A 20348-nucleotide genomic window follows, 5' to 3' on the forward strand; every position below is an offset into this window, starting at 1 on the left:
TCATTGGCCAACAGGGTCGGTGACGTCATTTTAGTTTAAATACCACCCGCGAAACTTTTGGAAACTACACTTACAACAGCAGGCAGAATATTCACGTAGACTGGTAACTCAAACTATTAAATGTATATTCATATATCCACAACAATGCTTATATTTGTTGGCTTTAAAACGAGAAAAATATCAAATGCAATTAATATAAAAATAAATAAACCACAAAATAAAAAACTTAAAATACAATCAGTACAAATGCATGCTTAGTTTTACATCAATATACCAAATCTTTGGAAGCATTGCTAATGATATAAACCCAAGAAAAACAACACACTTTTATTGACATTGTTTTGAGTTTATTATTATTTTACCGAAAAAAAAATACATTTTCAAAAGAAAGGAAATATAAAATTCATAGAAGCAAACCAGGCAGCCCTAAAACTGTCGAAGTACAATAATAATAATAAAAAGAATATAGGGGTACATTGCATCCACAATAATTCAAGGATAGCAAACTGTTGTTTCACTACAAGCAAATTCAATATGAATTCTGTAGTTATAGACACGGCACTTGGCAACAATTCAACACATGTAGTTTCAAAGATTAGATGAGGCCACAAAGAACAACGATCTGCTTTTTGTAGAGTTGGTCTCTAATGCTGAAGTGAATATATTTGTGCATTTAATAGCTGATTGAGCATTATTAAGTAGACACACTGGGCACATCACATCGGAGTTTTGAATGATAAAATTAACTTTTGGCATTTGTCCTGTGGCGCCATGTTAGCATGGTTGTTTCAAAAGTGCTAAGGCATGAAACGATGATTTTAAAAAAAGGAATATTGCACTACTCATGAGGTCTAAACATGTTTTGTGATTATAAAAGAAAAGTGTAAAAAGCTTGGGCAGTACTGAAGGGGAAAACTGGTCTTTTCTCACATGGAATGCTGACGTTACAGAGTTGCAAGCCTTTCATTGATCATCATTTGCCCGTCTCTCTACCTGATGAGGTTGATGGTTCTAATCCCAACTGCCTCGGAGTAAAAGGCAGAATCGACTGGAAGAGCAGATAATGTCTCATACTTTTTAATATACGGTACAAAAAATAAAAATAAATACATGTAGGGATAGTTAAAGAGGAAAAAGAAACCCATCATAAAAATTGGATCGGATCCGATTAATAGAAACATTTACCTCTTATCTTAACTTCATCAGGCTAACCTTATGGGTGTAGCTTTGCATCTTTAAAATCAGAGTAGCTCTTGACTGTAGGTCAATAAAATTAATTACTACATGACCAAGCAACTGAACTTGTTTGTGCATGATCATGCTGCTCATCCACCATTTTAGACTTGCAACCCTGTGCCTTTTATAGTGATGTGAGCAGGACCTGCAGTACCAGAACATTACAAATAAAGAAAATTAAAAAACATGAACCAACCAAATGCAGATAACAATAAGCTTATTTTTTTCGTCAATCATCACAGCCAACAAGTCACCTTAGTAATGAAGAATTTAGGATGAAACAATCTGCCAATATGGAAAGTCTAGCAGGATGCTTCCTACTTTTTTTTCTGGTCACAGATGACACACCATCAACTTTACTAGCTTGACAAGACATGGAGAGAGAGAGAGAAAGAGAGAGAGAGAACCTGCCACATGTTCAAGGATCACACCTCAAATATAGATTTTCAGTAAATATTTCAACTAATAATGCTAAGAATTTCAATAAAATTATGTTTAATGTAAAAGTACAGTCACCTTAAAAAAAATGAAACCAGTCTTAAAAGTTCCATTTAGCAGAGGGTTAAATGCTGTGCGAGGCAGCCGCGATGGTTCATCAAGAAAGCGGCTATGTGTATATGGTCCCTAAACCTTCCCTGTGAAGATTAGAAATAAAAAAACACTTTAAGGCCACATGCTCCAAACATCAACCTCCCACAAAGCTACAAAGTTTGCTAAATGAAGAGTATTTGGCCGCGTCCTAGTCCAGGCTTCTCACCGTCGACTCATAACACGTAGAAGTGGCTTTTAGCTACGACAAATGGCTTCTGGTAGGAAGTTACGACACGATCATGTGGCTTTTTAGCTTAAAACGTGGAGACGCTGCGGACACAACCTCACTGATTGGCGGGAAGCAGACCCTGCCTTTGAGCGTGCTCCAAGATGGCGTTGTAGCAGAAGTAGTATTGGTCGGGGGTCTGGATGCTGAAGGCTCGCTGCGACCGCATGCGCCGCACGGTCTGGCGCACGTTCAGAGAGCCCACGTCCTGCAGCTGCGACAGGCAGATGTCCAGAGCGCAGAAAGTTCCTGCAACATGCAAGCCACCAAGATATCAAAGGTCTTCACTATACTATTAAACACACATCGGGAGACTTTAAAGCTAGAGGTGGACAAGGATTGATTTTGTGCCAGAAAATAAAGAAGCTGAGACATCATCAAAAAGAAAGTCATACATAAAAAGGAGTCTCATTCTCCATGATTTTGTATGTACATTTAAGGTCGTTCTTCCCCCTCAGAAATGGATCAGAATTCTGTCTATACTTTTGCTGCAATCATTTGGAAGTACATCAGTGGCATTACTATTATAATGGTTGAATGTAACTTTTTTTTAAAATATTTTATTGAATTTTAAGAATTGAAAAAAATATTTGTATGTGTTTTTATGAATAATGATATTTTTTTATTACTAAAAATGAAAAATATTTTTTTTAACACATCGTGTTTGTTATTCTAATTCCAATAATTAAAATATGCATTTTCTAAGTTTACATTTTTAAATTTGTAGCCCCAATTGGTAAAAGAGCACCAACAGATAATACCAAAAGAGTTCTGAGCTACTTTAACAAACTTTCAACCAATCATAGTGGCTCCATAACACCAACATTTTAATATTAAAAGTAAAAAGGCAACATATATAAATATTTGATTTAGAAAATGTATTTTTGAATTATTGGTATTTGAACATCAGACTTAAATTGTTAAAAAGAAATCATTGTGAATGGCTGTCAAAGCGCTTTGTGACCCTGGTCTAGAAAGGCGCTATATAAATAGAGATTATTATTATTATTATTATTAAAAAGACAACATTTAAAATTGAACCATTAAAATTCCGCAATTATTTGCCTAAATTTGTAAAGTGATCTTTTTAATGACTTTAGAACTTCCAGCAACAACAACGTCAAAAGCTACAAAGTAGTGACATATAGTTATTTTTGTACTTACCCGTTCTCCCGATACCTGCACTACAGTGGACCACCATCGGGGGGCCATGTGGGTGGCCGTTCCACTGGACTCCCAAAGCGTTAACCCTTTTCTTTTGCTGTTTCTTCACAGCAGCCAGAAAGTCGATAAGCATCACAGCCGAGGCAGGGACGCCATAGTCAGGCCAGCTGAGGTACTGGAAATGACTGACTTGTCTCTGATCACAGGTCTGGAAGAGACGAACCCAAAACACTTTCAATCATGTTTATCAGTCTCACTATCGCGGTCATACCTCTGTGTTGTGCAGCTCCAGAGTTGTGTGGTTGTAATGCGTGTGGTGGTCCACCCTCTGGTTCACCACGGCCATGTGTCCGTACACTTCCTGTCCACCTTGTTCCAGAGGCCAGTACTGCCCGCACTTTCTCCGACTGCCCTCGTCCGTCCTGCAGGCGTTTTTCCCTCATGAAATTCAGACCCATCGAAATGTAGCGACGTCCCTTGTCAGCTGCCTTACCTGGTAGTCATGACAATCACCAGCACGTTTTGCTCCCAAACCATCCTCCAGAAGTCTCCGTAGGTTTTTTCAAGAGGTCCTGCAGGAGCAAAACAATTCATTTAAAACATGCACTATAGTGAGATGATAGGAGTTTAAATTAAACTTAAAATTCCAACTAACAAAAAGATAAAATAACTCAACACTGATTAATAAATCCTCATATTATAAAGAGGTATAATTCTGTACCCACTAGTCCTTCTGAGCAAATACAACGTTTTCATAAACCTTTGTAGCGAGAAGTTGAAACCCTGCACATATTTCATCTCACCTTGAGTACCAATGTAGGCGTTTTTCTGTTTGTAGCCGTCCATGAAGCTGGCATTGATGTAGTCGGACCTCTGTGTTGGAGCAATACATCACACAGATTAGAAGAAGCATTTGGCACACCACAAACCAACCTGTAAAAGCACATTTTCAATCTGGCCTGAGGAAAGTGTTTCCTTTATAAGTGGTTTTTATTATCTTGATTATGTACAATTGTTTTTATAGATTCATTTTTAATGCAGCTCTTAATGTAACATGAAAGAAAAATAGTTTTTTAATTAATTATTTTTATTTTGTTTTTTAATATTGTGTATTATTAAATATATATAGTTGCATCAGTATATATATATTTAATAAAATGATCCTTAGTAACGGTTTTTAAATGTGGCTCCTTGGTTAATTGAATTTCCTACCCCTGGTCTACACGGATACACCGATATATATATATATATATATATATATATATATATATATATATATTCTTAACTATTAGACATTTAATTCAAGGCTCCGTGACTCAGTTACAAATTCACTGAAAAAGTGAAGTTTAACCTCTGAAAACATGGGACGTAATTCATTTCAGTTAAGGTTAGAAAAAAAAGTTAGAAGGAAATAATCTCAGGAATGTTGGAAGTTAATCCACAATGTTCTAGTAAATAAATAAATCCCCTACTTTGATGAAAACAACACTTATAAGGAAAACAAAATGTAATCACTTTTCTCTGTAAACTGCCCATAATTTTACATTCTCCTCCCTTCAACCACCATCTTTGCCGCCCGGCGTGACTTGACTGGTCACCAGATAACGTATTGTTCTTATCATGTATAAATATCTGAAGAAAATTTACGTGGACAATTTATTATATCAAATAATCTATTGTAAATATGGTGCGACAGCACTGACCTCATTCCTCCTGGGTTTCAAACGGACTCTTGTGTGGTCAAGGCACAAAACATCGGCGTATCGATTCCTCTCCTGGTTGCAGGCTGCTCTGTGGAGGACAAACACATAAGAACATTTATTTTATACAAATTAATGTTTGAACAGAAACCTAGTACAAAATATTGGACCAAATCAAACCAACTTTTGTTGTAAGTGGAGTGCGTCTTCGGGCACACTGGACCAGGCGGATCGATTATTAAATTATAATACATTTAAACAAGTAAACTTAATTCATGTGATGCCATAAATATGTCTTGAAGGGGCCACAGAGAGAAATTTTCATTTTCCAAGCTTGCAAATGTGAAAATAGTATGTCAAGGATAAATGTTTAAAAAATATAATATAAATTGATATAGATAAAAGTAAAATATTACAGTAGAGTCATTAAATAAAAACTAAAATAACTAAAAAGCTCTTCTACTTAGGTCAAATATTTGAGGCTAGTGCTGTGTCTCAAATCGCATACTACTCTTAGTATGCTAGAAGTTAGTATGCATCAGTTTAGTGTACGTACTAACTAGTATGCAAATTCTGCACAGATAGTATGTCTCAAATCAAACTGTGCTGCTACACACTAACCGGAGATCACATGACAGCTTCTTCTTCTACTTCTATTTAACGATGTTTCAAGTAGCTGTTTGAACGCTATCGCCACCTGCTGGCAGCACGTATTGCAACTTTGGAAAAAGAAATAAAGAAAAAATATGAGAATCTAAATAATCGCGAGATATTTAAGCTGGTATCAGCAGCGAAGACGTGTTTATCCTCCTACTGCTGGGGAAAATGCACCTGTAAGTATATTAATATATATGCATTTATATATACGTATATATACGTAACTTCCGTTTTAAACGTCACTAAGATGGCGGCTGTTTAGTGTGGTTAGTGTCCATCGAACCATTCTCAGTTTTGTGGGCGTGTTAGTACACCAATTTAGTGTGCATGGTGCACTAAATTTCGCATACTAAGAATTGAGACGCACTAACGCACTAAAAATACTAACTTTTAGTACGCTAGTATGCGATTTGAGACACAGCATCGCAGTCAAGCTAAGAACCAGGAAGTGATGTACCTTCCATGCTCAACACTTACTGTGCACAGTGGAAGGTTCCAGAAGGAAGTTCCTGACGCAGCTCCTCGTACTCCTGATGCACCCCGGAGCGTTGTAGTCTGCCCAGGTACGCCATCAGCTCCTGGGGCCTCATGGACTCCGGTCCCGGGACGTGGACGGAGGACTCCTCCACGGGTATCCCCACCAGCTCGTCCACCGGGTCCACTCGGCCGTTCTGACCCGCCAGAAGCTGCTGGTTCCAGCTGAAGGCGTCCAGGGAGAGCAGGCCCCCCAGGTGCTGCGGGAGACAGTCTCTGGGCAGGTGTTGGCGGAGCTCGGCCGTCTTGACCATTTGAACCTGGAGCCAGGTGGACCCATGAGCAGAGCACTACAGACCAGGAGAGCTTTGATAGGAGGAGGATCAGGAACTCACTCGCTCTCGCAGCTTCTCCTTCAACAGCAGGCTCAGAAGGTTGTAGGGAACACGGAACCATACGGGAGCACCAACGATCAGAACCTTCTTCAGCCTCGCTGGGAACGCCCCCTGGTGGACAAACATCTCAACTAATGAGTTCAAGTTGCAAAGCCTTTTAGCAATCCTAAAACAACGGCAAATTAAATAAAAACACAACATTTTGTCACCACAATCACTACTTCATTACTTATTTGAACCCTTGTGTAATCTCAGGGTCAAGGTGACCCGAAGGCCCCCCAAAAAAAAGGGGTTGTAGCATCGCTTTTGTCGAGACAACACAAGGGATACCACAAACACATTTGTTTGCAGGCATTTTGAGATATCACAAGGGTTAAAGTGATACAAGAGTACAGTATAAACAGATAAAGCGGTTTCCTTCAAAATCATCCTGGATCCAGATGGAAATCTGGAATGTCAAGAAAATGCGTTTATAAGAAATTAAAAGTTTTCAAATAACTTCCAATATTTCTAACATATTTCAGTGAATTATTTAAATAACAAAGAGTCACATTAACAGGCATCATTAATTACATTATCCAGTGATAATGTCGCTGACTTATTAATGTTGATAAGTTACTCAAAATGTATTTCTGATCAAATAAACTGCACTTTTATAACCATTCAAAAAATACTTCCTAATACTAGACTTGTTGTGATCTGCACCTTTAACAAGTTCAGGATCTTCTTGCTGAGGTCCAGTTCAAAGTTTGTGTAGTTGGATCCGGCCATGTCGTAGATGAACACCAGACCATTTCTCTGAGTCTCAAAGCTGCCAACCAGAAAAAAACAAAACAGATAAGTTACTCATAATTAATTATTGACAGGAAATCCAAGTATATTCACACATGAACTCATGAAAGGTCAGATTATTGTCGTTTCTGGTGTTGGAAATTAGAAAGTTATCTAATACAAATAATGGCTACACAACTTTAAAGGATCAAACCGTAACTTTAATTCTCAACACTGAATCCTAGAACAGCCTTTTGAATGCATTCTAGTCTTGAGATGCTTATATTGTGAGCCAAGAGCTTCTGCCATGAAATGGTATGACAGATGTAACTCAATACGTCAACATCATTACTTTGACACCTACATAAATGAGCAATTATCGCAATTTCCATCATTCTTGTGATGGAACTGATATAACATAACATAACATAAAAAATATGAAAAATAAAATAACAATTTTTTACCGTTGCAACCATATTTCTAAGTGTTTCTTTTTTTGGCTTCTAACAAATTTGCTTCAACAACTTTAATTCTGTTTTTGTTGTAAATGGTCAGCTTTTGATTTATTTATTGAAATTGTAGAGCAGAGTTGATGTAAAATACCCCCCCCCCCCACAATTTCAAAAAGATCAGTGAAAAATTCCTCAAGCATCCAACAGGTGGTTTAGCCTTTTAGTTTCCTTATTATTCTGTGTATATACTCGTTCTTTTCTTCACTACCCACAGCCTTGTTGTTACTATGTTGCTTTTAAGCAAATATCAGCTTCACCAGTGGTTGATTAGACATTTCTACGTTAACACATGATTAGGACTCACAATACACTAATCTCATAATGCCATATATTCAACTCACTATGCGATAAGATACATTTCGACATCATGTGATTGTTTCAACCTATTTTGGTAAAATTAATAGAACTGAAAGATAAAAACATGTCCAAACATCAGCTTTAAAAGCCGTTGGCGTCGACTATATCCTCTCGTCCTCAGGCGTTGACGGGATCTAGCAGGATTTCATTGTTCCTCTAGCTGCAAATGACGTATTGACTGCTGCCATCTAGTGGCCGGAAGCTTAATTTCAAGAAAAAAAAAAATGAACAAAAGGCTGTAGGTGTATTTTCATGTTAACGTAAATAAAAAAATGGAATTATTTTATTTTAAACATACTTTATTGAAGTGTAAACCATAAAAGAACTATGATAAAAAAAATAACGAAAGCAAAAAAAAACCCCCATAGATACAGTGATTTACATTGATATTGTAACATGAAAAAATACATAGATCTACAGTGATACATCTCTACACATGATTGTACATATTTGCCCAAGATCATTGAAAACTTTTCCACAAATCAAAACCTTTTACAACAGGTGTTTACTTCATGTGCACAAGTTATTGGTGGAAAGTGACAATGACTCCAGATTGCTCTTCATGACCCTGTTTGCTGTTCACTACTCTCTTCTCTCACCATCAATCCTCCCCCTTTTAATAATAATAATAATAATAATCATTTCTATTTATATAGCGCCTTTCTAGACCGTTCACAGCACACCGAGTCTGGTTGTGCTTGAGGTTTCTGCCTTTCATAATAAAGCTCTTAATCCGACACTTCAAATAAAATTAAAAAATATATATATTTCCTTCTTGTTTTAGTCGTAAATTTGAGTACAAGTACCTCTCCACAGCCCGGTCCAGGAGGTAGAAGAGCGCCTGCAGCACCACATGGTTCCCGGTCTTATTGGGGTGATGAAGCTTGGCTGTGTACAAGGCAATGGACGCTCCCGTTGGATCCCGAGCATTCTGACACATGCAAAAGTAAATTTCATAAATTAAAGTGTAAAGCTCAATTCGTAGGATCCAATGCTAAGAGGACCCTTGAACAAAACTGCGAAATATTGGAAGAATAAAAAGAAGGTTCATTCGGACTCTCTGCCTCCACCTAGTGATCGACCAGCGGCAGTGAAGCGGTGAAAGAAGTAAGCGAGGGCGTCACATGACAAAGATTTGCTTGTGTAAGATGAAATTTGTGAGCGTATTATTTTGACCGTGTCCATTTTTGAGGTTACGATCCACGTGTCTGGAGCTATAACACAGTTTTCTTTTGTGTGTGGAGGCGTTAACACAGCCAAAGGTTCAACAAGGACAACATCACGTCATCGTCGACCAGAGCGGCGAGCAAACTCTCTTACCAGAACTGTGAACTTCCCACTCAGCAGCTCGGAGCGCAGAGGTTCCTCCTGAGGCTGCAGACGCACAATTCCTTCTTTCAGGCGAGTTTCCTGCAACGACACCAGACAGAAACTTAGACCCGGAGAATAATGGAGAGCTTTATCTGTCAGTTTATTCAGCTAACCTGAGGACAGAAAAATGCATTATTGGCTGTTCCAAAAAAGAGCAGTCTTCAAATGTACTTAGTTATTATAGTAGCGGTAATTCATTCTAGAAAAAAAAATGTCCATGGAAGTAAAAGTGTGCAAAATTTTGATTATTAATTAATTAGAATTCATTTTAACGGCATCAAAATCAGATTAAACAATCAAAATTCAAGCAAAGTTTTGGCTTTTTGTGTAGAAAATGTAATTAAAAGATCACTTGGAGAAAGACAGTGTAAAAATAAAAGGGCATAAAATGTAAATTTAATTTCTTTTGGATTCTGTAAAAATTCAGTCTTAGAAATTTACATTCAAAGACATTTACTTTCATACTTTCGCCCGAACATTAGCACCAATTATTTTCCACCAAATTTCTTACACCGAGTTTTCTTATATTGACTAATTTGAAATGTTTTACATTTGATTTTTCCTCATTTAATTGTTTTTACATTGAATTGTTTAGCTACATTGAATCCTTTTGACAAAATGAATATTACATTGAATTTTTTAAAACCATTATATTTCAAGTACTTTTTTAAATTTAGAAATCAATTCAAGGTTAACGCAAAGTAACATCTCAATTTAAGAGTGAGATCTGATCGAGAAATGCAAAGGAATCAAGGAACACCGTCAAATGATCTCGGGATGTTAACATGTGCAAGTTGCTCGACTCAAAGTGATGTAAAGCAGTTCTCGGGAACAGAAGTTATACAACTAAATACGAGTCAAATTCAATCACACAATGCAACATTTTGCAAACTGTAATTATCCCATGTGCGGGGTCAAGGTGACCCTAAAACAAATGTGTTTGACCCTGACCCAGAGACCACACAAAGGTAAAGAGTCTGTTTGCGAAGTTTTCTTTATTTCTGGAGGTTCAATATATCTTCATTATCTCCATGTGTGCGTGTCCTATCAAACACTCACCGAGCAAATATTCTTTATTTCAAAATCAGTTTTAGCGTTAGTCTGTGATCAATTGCTGTCATCCATAATCTCTCATCTTAAACACCTTTAAGCATCTTTATAGGTCACTAAATCAACATGGATGTTCAAAATCAATAGCAACCCTATGGTCGGCCATCTTCAATGACTTGTCGGGCGAGTTTTGGCCCCCAAACCATGAGTTAGGGATACGATTTTTTCTTTTGTAGTAAAGTAGTTAAAAAATCTTTTACTTAATGTTTTGATTTATAATATTATATGCAGTGTTGCCAGTGTTTATAATTAAAAACGATTATAAGGCTGTTTGAATAAACGATTTTAAAATATCATTTTGAACACAACTTTATCCACACAAACATCTAACCTGCTCTGTTACAGTTAAAAAAAGATCGGATTTTCTCACCCTGTAGCTGTGGAAGAGCTCGATTGCTCTGAGGACATCAAACTTCCGAGCCATGAGGAACTTGACCGCCAGCTCTCGGGACAGTGGCGACACTCCATGCTGACTGGTCCACTTGTTGATTTCCTCCAGAAACTGCTTTGTAGCCTGCGAATACACAATTGCGGTCAGAAAAAAAACAACTTAATTTGCTACCAAGAAGTGAGCTGAGGAGGAAGTGAAACTTCTGACTTGATAATGTCTGCGGGTTGGATTACGGTGCGCTTTCATATGAAACAAAAATATAATGTAAATACTGATGTACTTATAGTTACTACTATTAATGGAAGATTGGTTAAGAAAAAGTGGTAAAAATGTATTTGTGTAGATGACGAAAATTGTGGACAGCACAGCTACAAGTAAACTGAATTATTGCTTTTACTTTGAAGAAATAATAAATGAGGTAAAGATTAAACGAAAAAAGTGTTATTTCTGTTTTTTAAGTAACATTTGTGGGCACAAAAAAAAAAAAAAAAGTAATGTCAATTTCTGTTTATTAGTAATATCATCCTGTAAAAATACAACAAAAACACCAGGTAAGTAATACTAATTGTTTGCAGTAAAATAGAAATATCAATGATTAAAGATACATATTAAAGAACTAAAGGCTCTTCTTGTCTCAGCTACTTATTTCAATCTCAAAGCATCACAGAGGAGGCAGTGAAAGCTCCTCTGAGAAAGGACGGACGGAGCGTCTCAGATCTGAGGCAGGAAGTCAAGTTGTGGGATTCTTTTCGACTCTAAATGGAAACAAAACTGTCAGTGATAAGAGCGACGGGTCAGAAGACAGGACGCCCCTGTCCGAGCCGCACATTTGAAACACAGGAGAGTTTAAAGCTCAGAGGATTTAGCATGCAGGAGCTGAAGCCACTTCTGCACCTGCTGACTTTTCCCACAGGGCCGGGAGGTCCAGGGTTTTCTTGAAAGGGGGGGGCAGACAAAATTGTTGCTTCCATGTCTAGTTCTGGGTAATCAAACTTCGGTTCTTTTGCTGCCCGACCGAAATCCTTCGGGTAAGTAAGTAAGTAAGTAAGTAATATATATTTATATAGCGCTTTTCGAGACCAGGGTCACAAAGCGCTTTAACAATCAAAACAATACTCAAAACAGTACATACTTCAAAGATCAAGACAACACCGAGAACAACACAGGAGTTCGAGAAATTCAAGGAAAAGCCTGCACAAATAGAAACGTCTTAAGATGTTTCTTAAAGGAGTCAGTAGACTCCATCAAGCGCAAAGAGAGAGGAAGATTGTTCCAAAGCTTAGGAGCAACAGCCTGAAAAGATTTCTCTCCTCTGGTCCTGAGCCGTGTGCGTGGAACCATAAGTAGATTCTGATCCACAGACCTCAGAGCCCGAGCTGGGGTGTAAGGCTGGATCAGATCAGTAAAGAGTATCGAAACATTCTGTCTTTCGGTGCAAATTTTTGGTATACACGTGATGAAAACTTGATAATGTGTGAATTATATATGAAGAAAAAAGGATAAGTGACAAAGCCAGGGAACAACAGATTCTTTTTTTTCCACTGAAAATTATGTCGTTTATTTTGTTCTGTACGAAAACTGCTTGGGAGTAGAAATTCACAAAAATCTGAAAAAAAAATTAACTCAAGAATTGTTCTATTCTATTCATCTATTCTATCAAAAATGACATTTTCTATGAGAACTTATCTCATAAAAACTGGTATCGGAAGAAGCTTCGTTCAGGAACCGGTATCAGTACCAGGTCAATATGTCAGAGATCTTAACCGTACTACCTTGTACCTTAACTCCCTTACAATGCAGTGTTCGAAATACTCGTCTGCACTCGATTTTCAAATTTGCAGAAGAAAAATTAAACCAACTGCAATTTGTCAGAATGTGAAAACAATAAATACAAATCATGTTTGAGATTCAATGGTTGATGATTAAAAACATTGTTTTCATTTTTGTTCAGGCTGTAACATGAAAATACATGTCGTTTCTTGAAGGACAAGGTAGTTGTGTAATTTTATTGTATTCTATTATTTTCCTTTTGTGAAATGGTCCCCACATAATACACACTAGTACGCAATGCTTCACATGTAAACATATATATTTGATACTTCAAACCCACTGACAGCTTTCATTTTCGTAAAACATTTACACAGCATTTTGAAAAAAGAAACCCAACGGATGTCTAATAATTTACTGGCCTGGAGATGGATAATCGTTTGCTGGAAATCTCCACTTGCTCATACACTTTGGCAGTTTTTTCACATAATTTAAAACTTTGACATTACATTGAAGTGTTATTGACTCTGTATCCGTTCCTTTTCGCTTCCCTTCTTGTTGGATAAAATCTTCTATAAGACAAGGACAAGAAAGATAAAACCACGTGTATATTTGGATTGTTAACTGATTACTTTTTTACAGAGATTTGTCCAGAAATGTTTGTGTAGTCACCAGGAAATGGAACATGTTTATTTAGGAGTCCTTAATACGCAGACCCAAGAAGATCTGAGGAAAGGTTTCAAGGCCTTAAAAGGTAAAAAAGAAAATTATTATTCAGTCAAACCAGAGACTATGACCTAGCAGGAAACGTTTCGTTTCTAGTGACGGGAGACGACTGAATCAAGATGTTCTGTAGAACTTTGTTTTGTGGTGGAATTATACAAAAGTACAAACGTGGTGGAGGGTTCAGTTAATTGAGTATTTAGTCTCAGAGCCTATCAGAAGACAAAATACTCTAGTCCAAATATTTAAATAAATATAATTCCAAGTCTTGTCTCCACTGCTGGGATTGATAATACAGAAATAGATCCGATAAAACCTGTGGCTTTGTAAGGTTTGGTTAAGAATTTTCCAAGCCTGTAGTGTTTGTCTCTGCCATCGTGGCAAACCCATGAGGGGGGATTTGGGAAATTTTCTGCAAGAAGCCATTCCTTCATTAAGCACTTCCTGCCTGGTGCCCAAGGGATTCAACCATCTGTGAAGTGCTTCATTCCCTCGAAGGGACCTTGGGTGGGTTCTGGAGGCTCTTCGGGGTCCCAGTTTAAGTCACTCGATTGAATTATTTTAGACAAGCGGTTCATCGAAAGTGGTTTCCATTAAGACAACCCGTAAATCAATGTGTACTCTGGATCAGACCCTCTTGGGTATTCTTGAGGTAGAGGCAAGACAATGTGTGGAAATGATATGAGGGCAGGACGACCAGTGAAGATGCAGTTCAGGTTTCAGGTGTTTAAACATTTGTGGTTGATCTACAGTAAAAAACACATTAATAAAATCGTTTGGGCAGAAGTGAAACAGAAGTCTTATCGCTTTATTTTACATTTACTATTGTATTAACTCAGGACTTTTTGACGGTACCCGATACATGACAAGGTAAAATACTGTATATAAACATACATTTCATGGCCAACAACATTATGGTCTGTAAAAAAATGTAACAAATCGTAGAAATATTAAGGTAGTACAATCTTCAGAATAAACTGGTGTCAATTATGTGAGAATATAAATAATGTCTAAACAAAAAAGAGTTTATTCTTCAACATCTCAACAAAATAATGTCCGTCATTGTGGCTAATACTAAAATATATAATATCACTGAATTCCAAATCTATAAATTAAAGGGTCACAAATGTGTTTTGCCTTTTTTCCCCAACATGTTGTGTCCGGGGCTCCGTACCTTTCGCTTTTTTTGTTTATCCTTTATGAAAATATAATTTCTACTCAAAATAATTATTATTGAGATCATATTTAGAATCTTATTTCTATCACTTTCTTTTAACTAAAGTTTCATCAATATTTTATTGGCCTGTTAAGGTTTATTTTATTACATGCTTTGTTTTTGTAATGTTTTGACTCACTTTTCTTCGGTTTTGGCTTGACGGCCCCTCACAAAAGTCAAAGTATATATTGTGGCTCTTTGGGAAATTAACTACCCAGCTCTGGTTTGGCGACTGAAGCCTTGATAAAGACAGGAAGAAGAAATTATAGGACTGATTCGGGAGGAAATGGTCAATTCCACATCTACAAATTATGAAAATTCATATGTGACTATATTTTTGCCAGAAGCACCAAATTCCTTAGAATGTTTGTCACTTCTCTACACTCTTGGTTGTCAACAAGGCATCAACAAAAAGTATGACAATGCCAATAAAAATAAAAAAAACCTCTGTGAATGTTTAAATGAATGATTGATGCACATAAAAGACGACATCACTGTTTGATACTCAAACAGGAAGTCATTCTGCCTTCTAGGGAGGAGATTAAACACAAGCATATGATAGACACACATGCTCTCTGACACACATAAACTCCAGTGGAAAGGCTTTTAAGAGTTGCTACACTCATCTATAGCCTCTCTCACACACATACACACAAGTCCTGCAGCACTCGTGGCTGTGGATGTAATGAGGTTGTAGCATGGCCTCTCACAGAGGCCCGGCCTGACACAGGAAATGGAGCAGCCAGATAAGACTTTTTTGCTGCCAGATGATGTGAAGACAGAAGAGAAGCTGAACAGAGCAGACGGATGAACACGTTGGCTCATAAAATAAAAATCTTTACTAGAAATATTAAATAAATGACAATCTTTAATTCAATATATCACGTTTTTTTATTTGCTTTTATCAACATGTAGGAAACAAATCTACTTTCACAAGAATGTTCAGAACTATACTTTCATATGAGAACAAAAAGTGTGTCTTAGTGGTTGCCTTCTGTATTATGTGATCGTTCACTTCATTCATGCAATGATTTCATTCATATGTAGGTCATTTCACTTGGGGGTGGGCTTCAGGTGGTTGGATAGTCAACATGGCGGCGTTGCATCAGGCAGAACTGCAACTTTTTTTCTGTTCGAATAGAAAGCCAGAAGATTCATATCTGGGTCAATCACATATCCCGATGATACCGACGACAGCTGGACTATCCGTCTTTGGTAGGGAAGCCAATGTTACTAACAAGTACTACACTACTTTTTTTTTTTTTTTTTTACACAAAACACACCCAACTAGATACTGGCCCCGGACTTAAGTCCACCAGGAGAGATGGATTTCTGCATGGGTTCTACTCAGTGGGGGGTCTCCATGTTAAACACAAAACATCAGTAGTTTAAATGCTGGTGTCGAAACATTTTTTGGAAGAGGGTCCAACTTGAGGAAGTTAAAACAAGCGCGGGCCAAATGTGTAGAGACATAAAAGCAGGAATTCATTCAACCACAGGTTCCAAAATATAGTCTTAAATCGTTGTCCTGTTTAAAACAAAATTGATATTTTCAAGGACAGTCGGGAACCGGCAATAATGACTAATTTATTTTTACACTCTCAAAATGTGTATTTTGCACTTTAATAATACACTTTATAATGGAGACCGTGAGCCAAATGAGATCTACTTAAGGGCCGCGAATGGCCCCACAAGCAGGACTTCTGACATACCTGCTTTAGCTGACAACAAAAAAAACTAAACGTTTTCTGAACATCAAATGGATATTTAAGGTTCTTCTGAAAAAGAAAGAATAAATAAACTACAAGGGATACTGTGTTTATTGACATCTTACAAAATAATATAAATTATAAATCACTTGATACTTTCCTCATCATTAAACTTGAGTGTGTTCATTTACATGAAAGATCCTTTCAAGAATTTAAATTATTATCAACACTATATAAAACTGTTTAGAAAAAAAAAAGAATTTAGAATTTCTCATCATAACTCTCACATTTATATATTTCTCGTACTTTTATTTGACATTTTTTTTCTAATACATATGACTGGCATGATCCAACACAGTTTTGGGATTTTCAATTTCCTCAGGAGCCACAAATTTTATGGTAGCAGTTGTGAGGGGCCCTCATGCAAAAACAATGTAAACTGCATACAAATCATGCTAAATATGCCAAAGTTATTATTTTAAACAAATATTTTCTGTTCACTTAAATACTCACTGACGCACGCATAATTCCTAAAACAAAAACCCTATAGATGGTTAGTTTTTCTTTTTTTTTTGACCTCATTTGGGCTACATAAATGCATTCTGCCTAGGTTAAACATGTTTATAAATAACTTTTTAGATATTATCATTTTCATTTTAGAATGCAAACATGATTTGAATTATGAGAGATGGTAACCAAAGGCTCATAAGATATATATACATGTTGTATACATTCAACATTGTTTATTTTTCAGTCTGAGATGTGGCAACACAAGTTTCTTCTCCAGAACTAATCCCAACACGACAGAAAAAACTAAAAGCATATTCTCTGTTCGTCACCATGTTTCGATCAACAACTGGCCCACACGTAGAAGAGAAATAAAACAGATCCGGATCTGTTTCGCAACGGCGGAAGGAGACTCGCTCGCAGTGACGCGAGCAGCAATAATGCGCCAGAAAGAAAATCGATGCCCGATTTCCGCTGCGGATCCGGTTCGATCCGTGACAGCAGCAGAGATCACATGTTCGATCTGGACCGTGGACCACCCCAGAGTGTGTCCAACGTCCTGGAAAAAGCAGCGAAAAGAGCTGTAAAGGCCTACCTGTTCTTCCTCTGCAGATAAAGTAGCTGCCATGATCCCTGTTCACCTTCTGTTCCCTCACGTCGTTCTCATCAAGATGGCGAGTGAACAAAAAAAAAAAGAAAAAAAAAAAAGCTTCAATAATGGTCTCCTCTGAGCGGAAAACACATTTGTCTCACTGGAATCAAACGCGAAGTCTTGTTTAAAACAAAGATGGAAGCTCACAAGTTAGCTCTGCGGATCCATCCGATCTGGCGTGTTGGGGGAGGAAAGACGAGAATGTTGAGCGAGAGAGAGGGGGGAGAAAAAAAAAGAAAAAGGACAGGAGTTGTTCAGGCTGAAGACTCCAGGATGTTCTGTCGCTCACAGAGCTGCTGGTTTGTTCGAGCCCATGAATCACAAGTTTTCCAGCAGCAGATCTTTACTGCTCACGTTTTGACGCTTCCTGTGTGTCACGCTCTGCTCCCTGCTGGTCAACACCTGTAACTATTTACCCTCCCGGGACCAATTAACACATATTTTTAATCTGATTTTAAACGTGTTGATTTGTTTTAACCTTTTTTTTTTAATTATTATTGTTTAAATTTCATTTATGTTTGTAGTTTTTGTGTCTCGAGCAAGTTTCTGGGAACTTCAGGAATTTTAATCCATTTAAATCCAACACAAATCCTCCAGAAGAAATAATCCTAGAAAACAATAAATTGTATACATATAATATTCAATGAAAATATTACAGAGTCTAACAGATATATTCCGAACTATCCAGGATATATCTGATGGATTATATTCTGGAATATATCTGTTGGAATGTGTTTACACATATATGGTTTGGAATAAACTCTGGGATATAACCATTGAAATATATATTCCTGTATGTAGTCATAGTAATATATATTACTAGGCTTCGCTTTACCGCGACCGTGTTCTTTCGGTCACTACCCACCTGGCGCTATATAAATAGAGATTATTATTATTATGACCATAGGTGAGGGTAGGGACGTAGATCTGCCTTGCCTTTTGGCTCAGCTCTCTTTTTAACCACCACAGATGGGTGACGCTACCACAATCCACCTGCCAATCTCATTCTCCATTCTTCCATCACTTGTGAACAAGACCCCAAGATACTTAAACTCCTCCACTTGGGACAGGATCTCATCCCTAACCCGGAGAATTCCCCCCACCTTGTTCCGACTGAGAACCATGGACTCGGATTTGCAGGTGATGATTCTAATCCCTGCCGCTTCACACTTGGTTGAAAACCTTTCCAGTGCGAGCCAAAGGTCCAGGTCTGATGAGGCCAACAGTACTATGTCATCCGCAAAAGCAGTGACCCAGTTCAAAGCCTTGAAAATCTAAAGTTCCTTTAGCAATCCAATTAAATTGTACCCAAATCCTAAAATGTATTTTATGTGTATGTATAAAGTACATGTATTGTAGCTACATTGTTGACACAGGATTAATGTGAAATAATATGGTTGAATGAAAAAAACAATAATCCACAAAACATGAACCAACAATATATTAATAAAATTTGCCAAAAAAGTAAAAATAAAAAAAACAGCAAGCAGTGGCCCAGTCTCCCCAAGAATTGACCCCTGGTGACCTCCTTGCCCAGTTGAGTTTGTGACCCCTGGTTCAAAACATATTCTCTCAAGTCAATGTCAACATTTTCCATCAGGGGTTCTATATTTAAACCTATCGTGAACATCCTTAAACAACTCGTCTATTTTTGTCTACTTTCTAAACAAGTGTATCCTCTGATATCATTTCTTGTCTTGATTCATACACTTGTGAGTGCTTTCCTAAAACTCTGACTCATCTGACTCCAAGACTAGAAGTGTCGAACTAAGTTACACCTGGGGGCCAAAAGCATTTGACCTTCTAAATTCAAGGGCCCGACTCAAACACTGGCATCTGTATAGGTCAAAATATCAACTTTAATCTACTTTGGTGTATTTCAACTAGTGGTGTTAGAAAATATTTATATAATTTTTTTGTGCTTTACTATTATTTTTAATATATTCTCTTCATTTTTTTGTCTTGCAAATCATATTTGATGTGTTACCATAGTTTTTTTATGGTGTATACTATACAATATTGTATAAAAAAAAATTGAAATCCTGTAAGATCCGGGCAATGACTGAGGACGAGAGGATACAGTCGCGCTTTTAAAGCTGACGTCTGGACATATTTTGGTTTCAAAACAAACGAAAGCAGTTACGACTTCGTCAAGAGTCATGTGGTCTGTAAATACTACAACACCAGAGTCAAGTACTCCATAGTACTACAAAGAGTTTGCAACATGCGCTCTACAGTGGATGACACTGTCTGGTCTACAATCTATCAATTAATCCAGAAAAGTTCTGATTGGGTGCAGGTTTTTGTTTCAGCCAAACAAGAGTACTTATATCACCCAATCCGTTGTAAATGTCTGATGAATCATCATGGAACAGTATCCATTTTTTCAGAGTCTTATAGGTAGAACTTTATTGATCCGTCAGGAAGTCTCCTTCGGGAATTTTTTTTTTTTTTTCCAATTAGACACAGCAATACAGCAATTATCCATAAAAATAAAAGTAAGAACAAGAACAAAGAGAAAGAAAGAGAAAGAAAAATATGATACAATCTAAGTCTCATAGTGTTCTTTCTCTTTGTTCTTGTTTTTATTTTTATTTTATTTATTATATTTTATGTTATTTTATAGATGTCACTCTCTGCTCAATAATCTATAGCTATCTACAGACTACTTCAGCTTCATCGTCATTGTAATGTCATTATCATACATCATGATAGGACTCTACCAAAAGAGTGCTTTAATGATATACGACTTATACGATGTAAACATTTTTGTTGGCATAGATGAGCACAATTTGTTTTTAGTTTGATAAATTATAAGC

General features: G+C 37.1%; 1 protein-coding gene across 1 annotated transcript; it reads right to left on the reverse strand.

Annotated features, from left to right (window-relative positions):
• Positions 1-331: 331 nt before the first annotated feature.
• On the reverse strand, positions 332-17914 carry ptpn9a (protein tyrosine phosphatase non-receptor type 9a). Its single transcript, XM_087797322.1, has 13 exons — positions 17473-17914; positions 10935-11078; positions 9404-9493; positions 8890-9014; positions 7149-7254; positions 6444-6554; positions 6052-6368; positions 4921-5008; positions 4021-4090; positions 3711-3789; positions 3489-3639; positions 3218-3425; positions 332-2302 (listed from the first exon to the last, which is right to left on the reverse strand). The coding sequence occupies exons 1-13, from the start codon at positions 17503-17505 to the stop codon at positions 2112-2114; spliced, it is 1713 nt and encodes a 570-aa protein (XP_087653448.1). The 5' UTR covers positions 17506-17914; the 3' UTR covers positions 332-2111.
• Positions 17915-20348: the final 2434 nt, after the last annotated feature.

This window comes from Callionymus lyra, chromosome 8 (assembly GCF_982586985.1).
Source record: "Callionymus lyra chromosome 8, fCalLyr1.hap1.1, whole genome shotgun sequence".
In the NCBI taxonomy this organism is placed as follows: domain Eukaryota; kingdom Metazoa; phylum Chordata; class Actinopteri; order Syngnathiformes; family Callionymidae; genus Callionymus; species Callionymus lyra.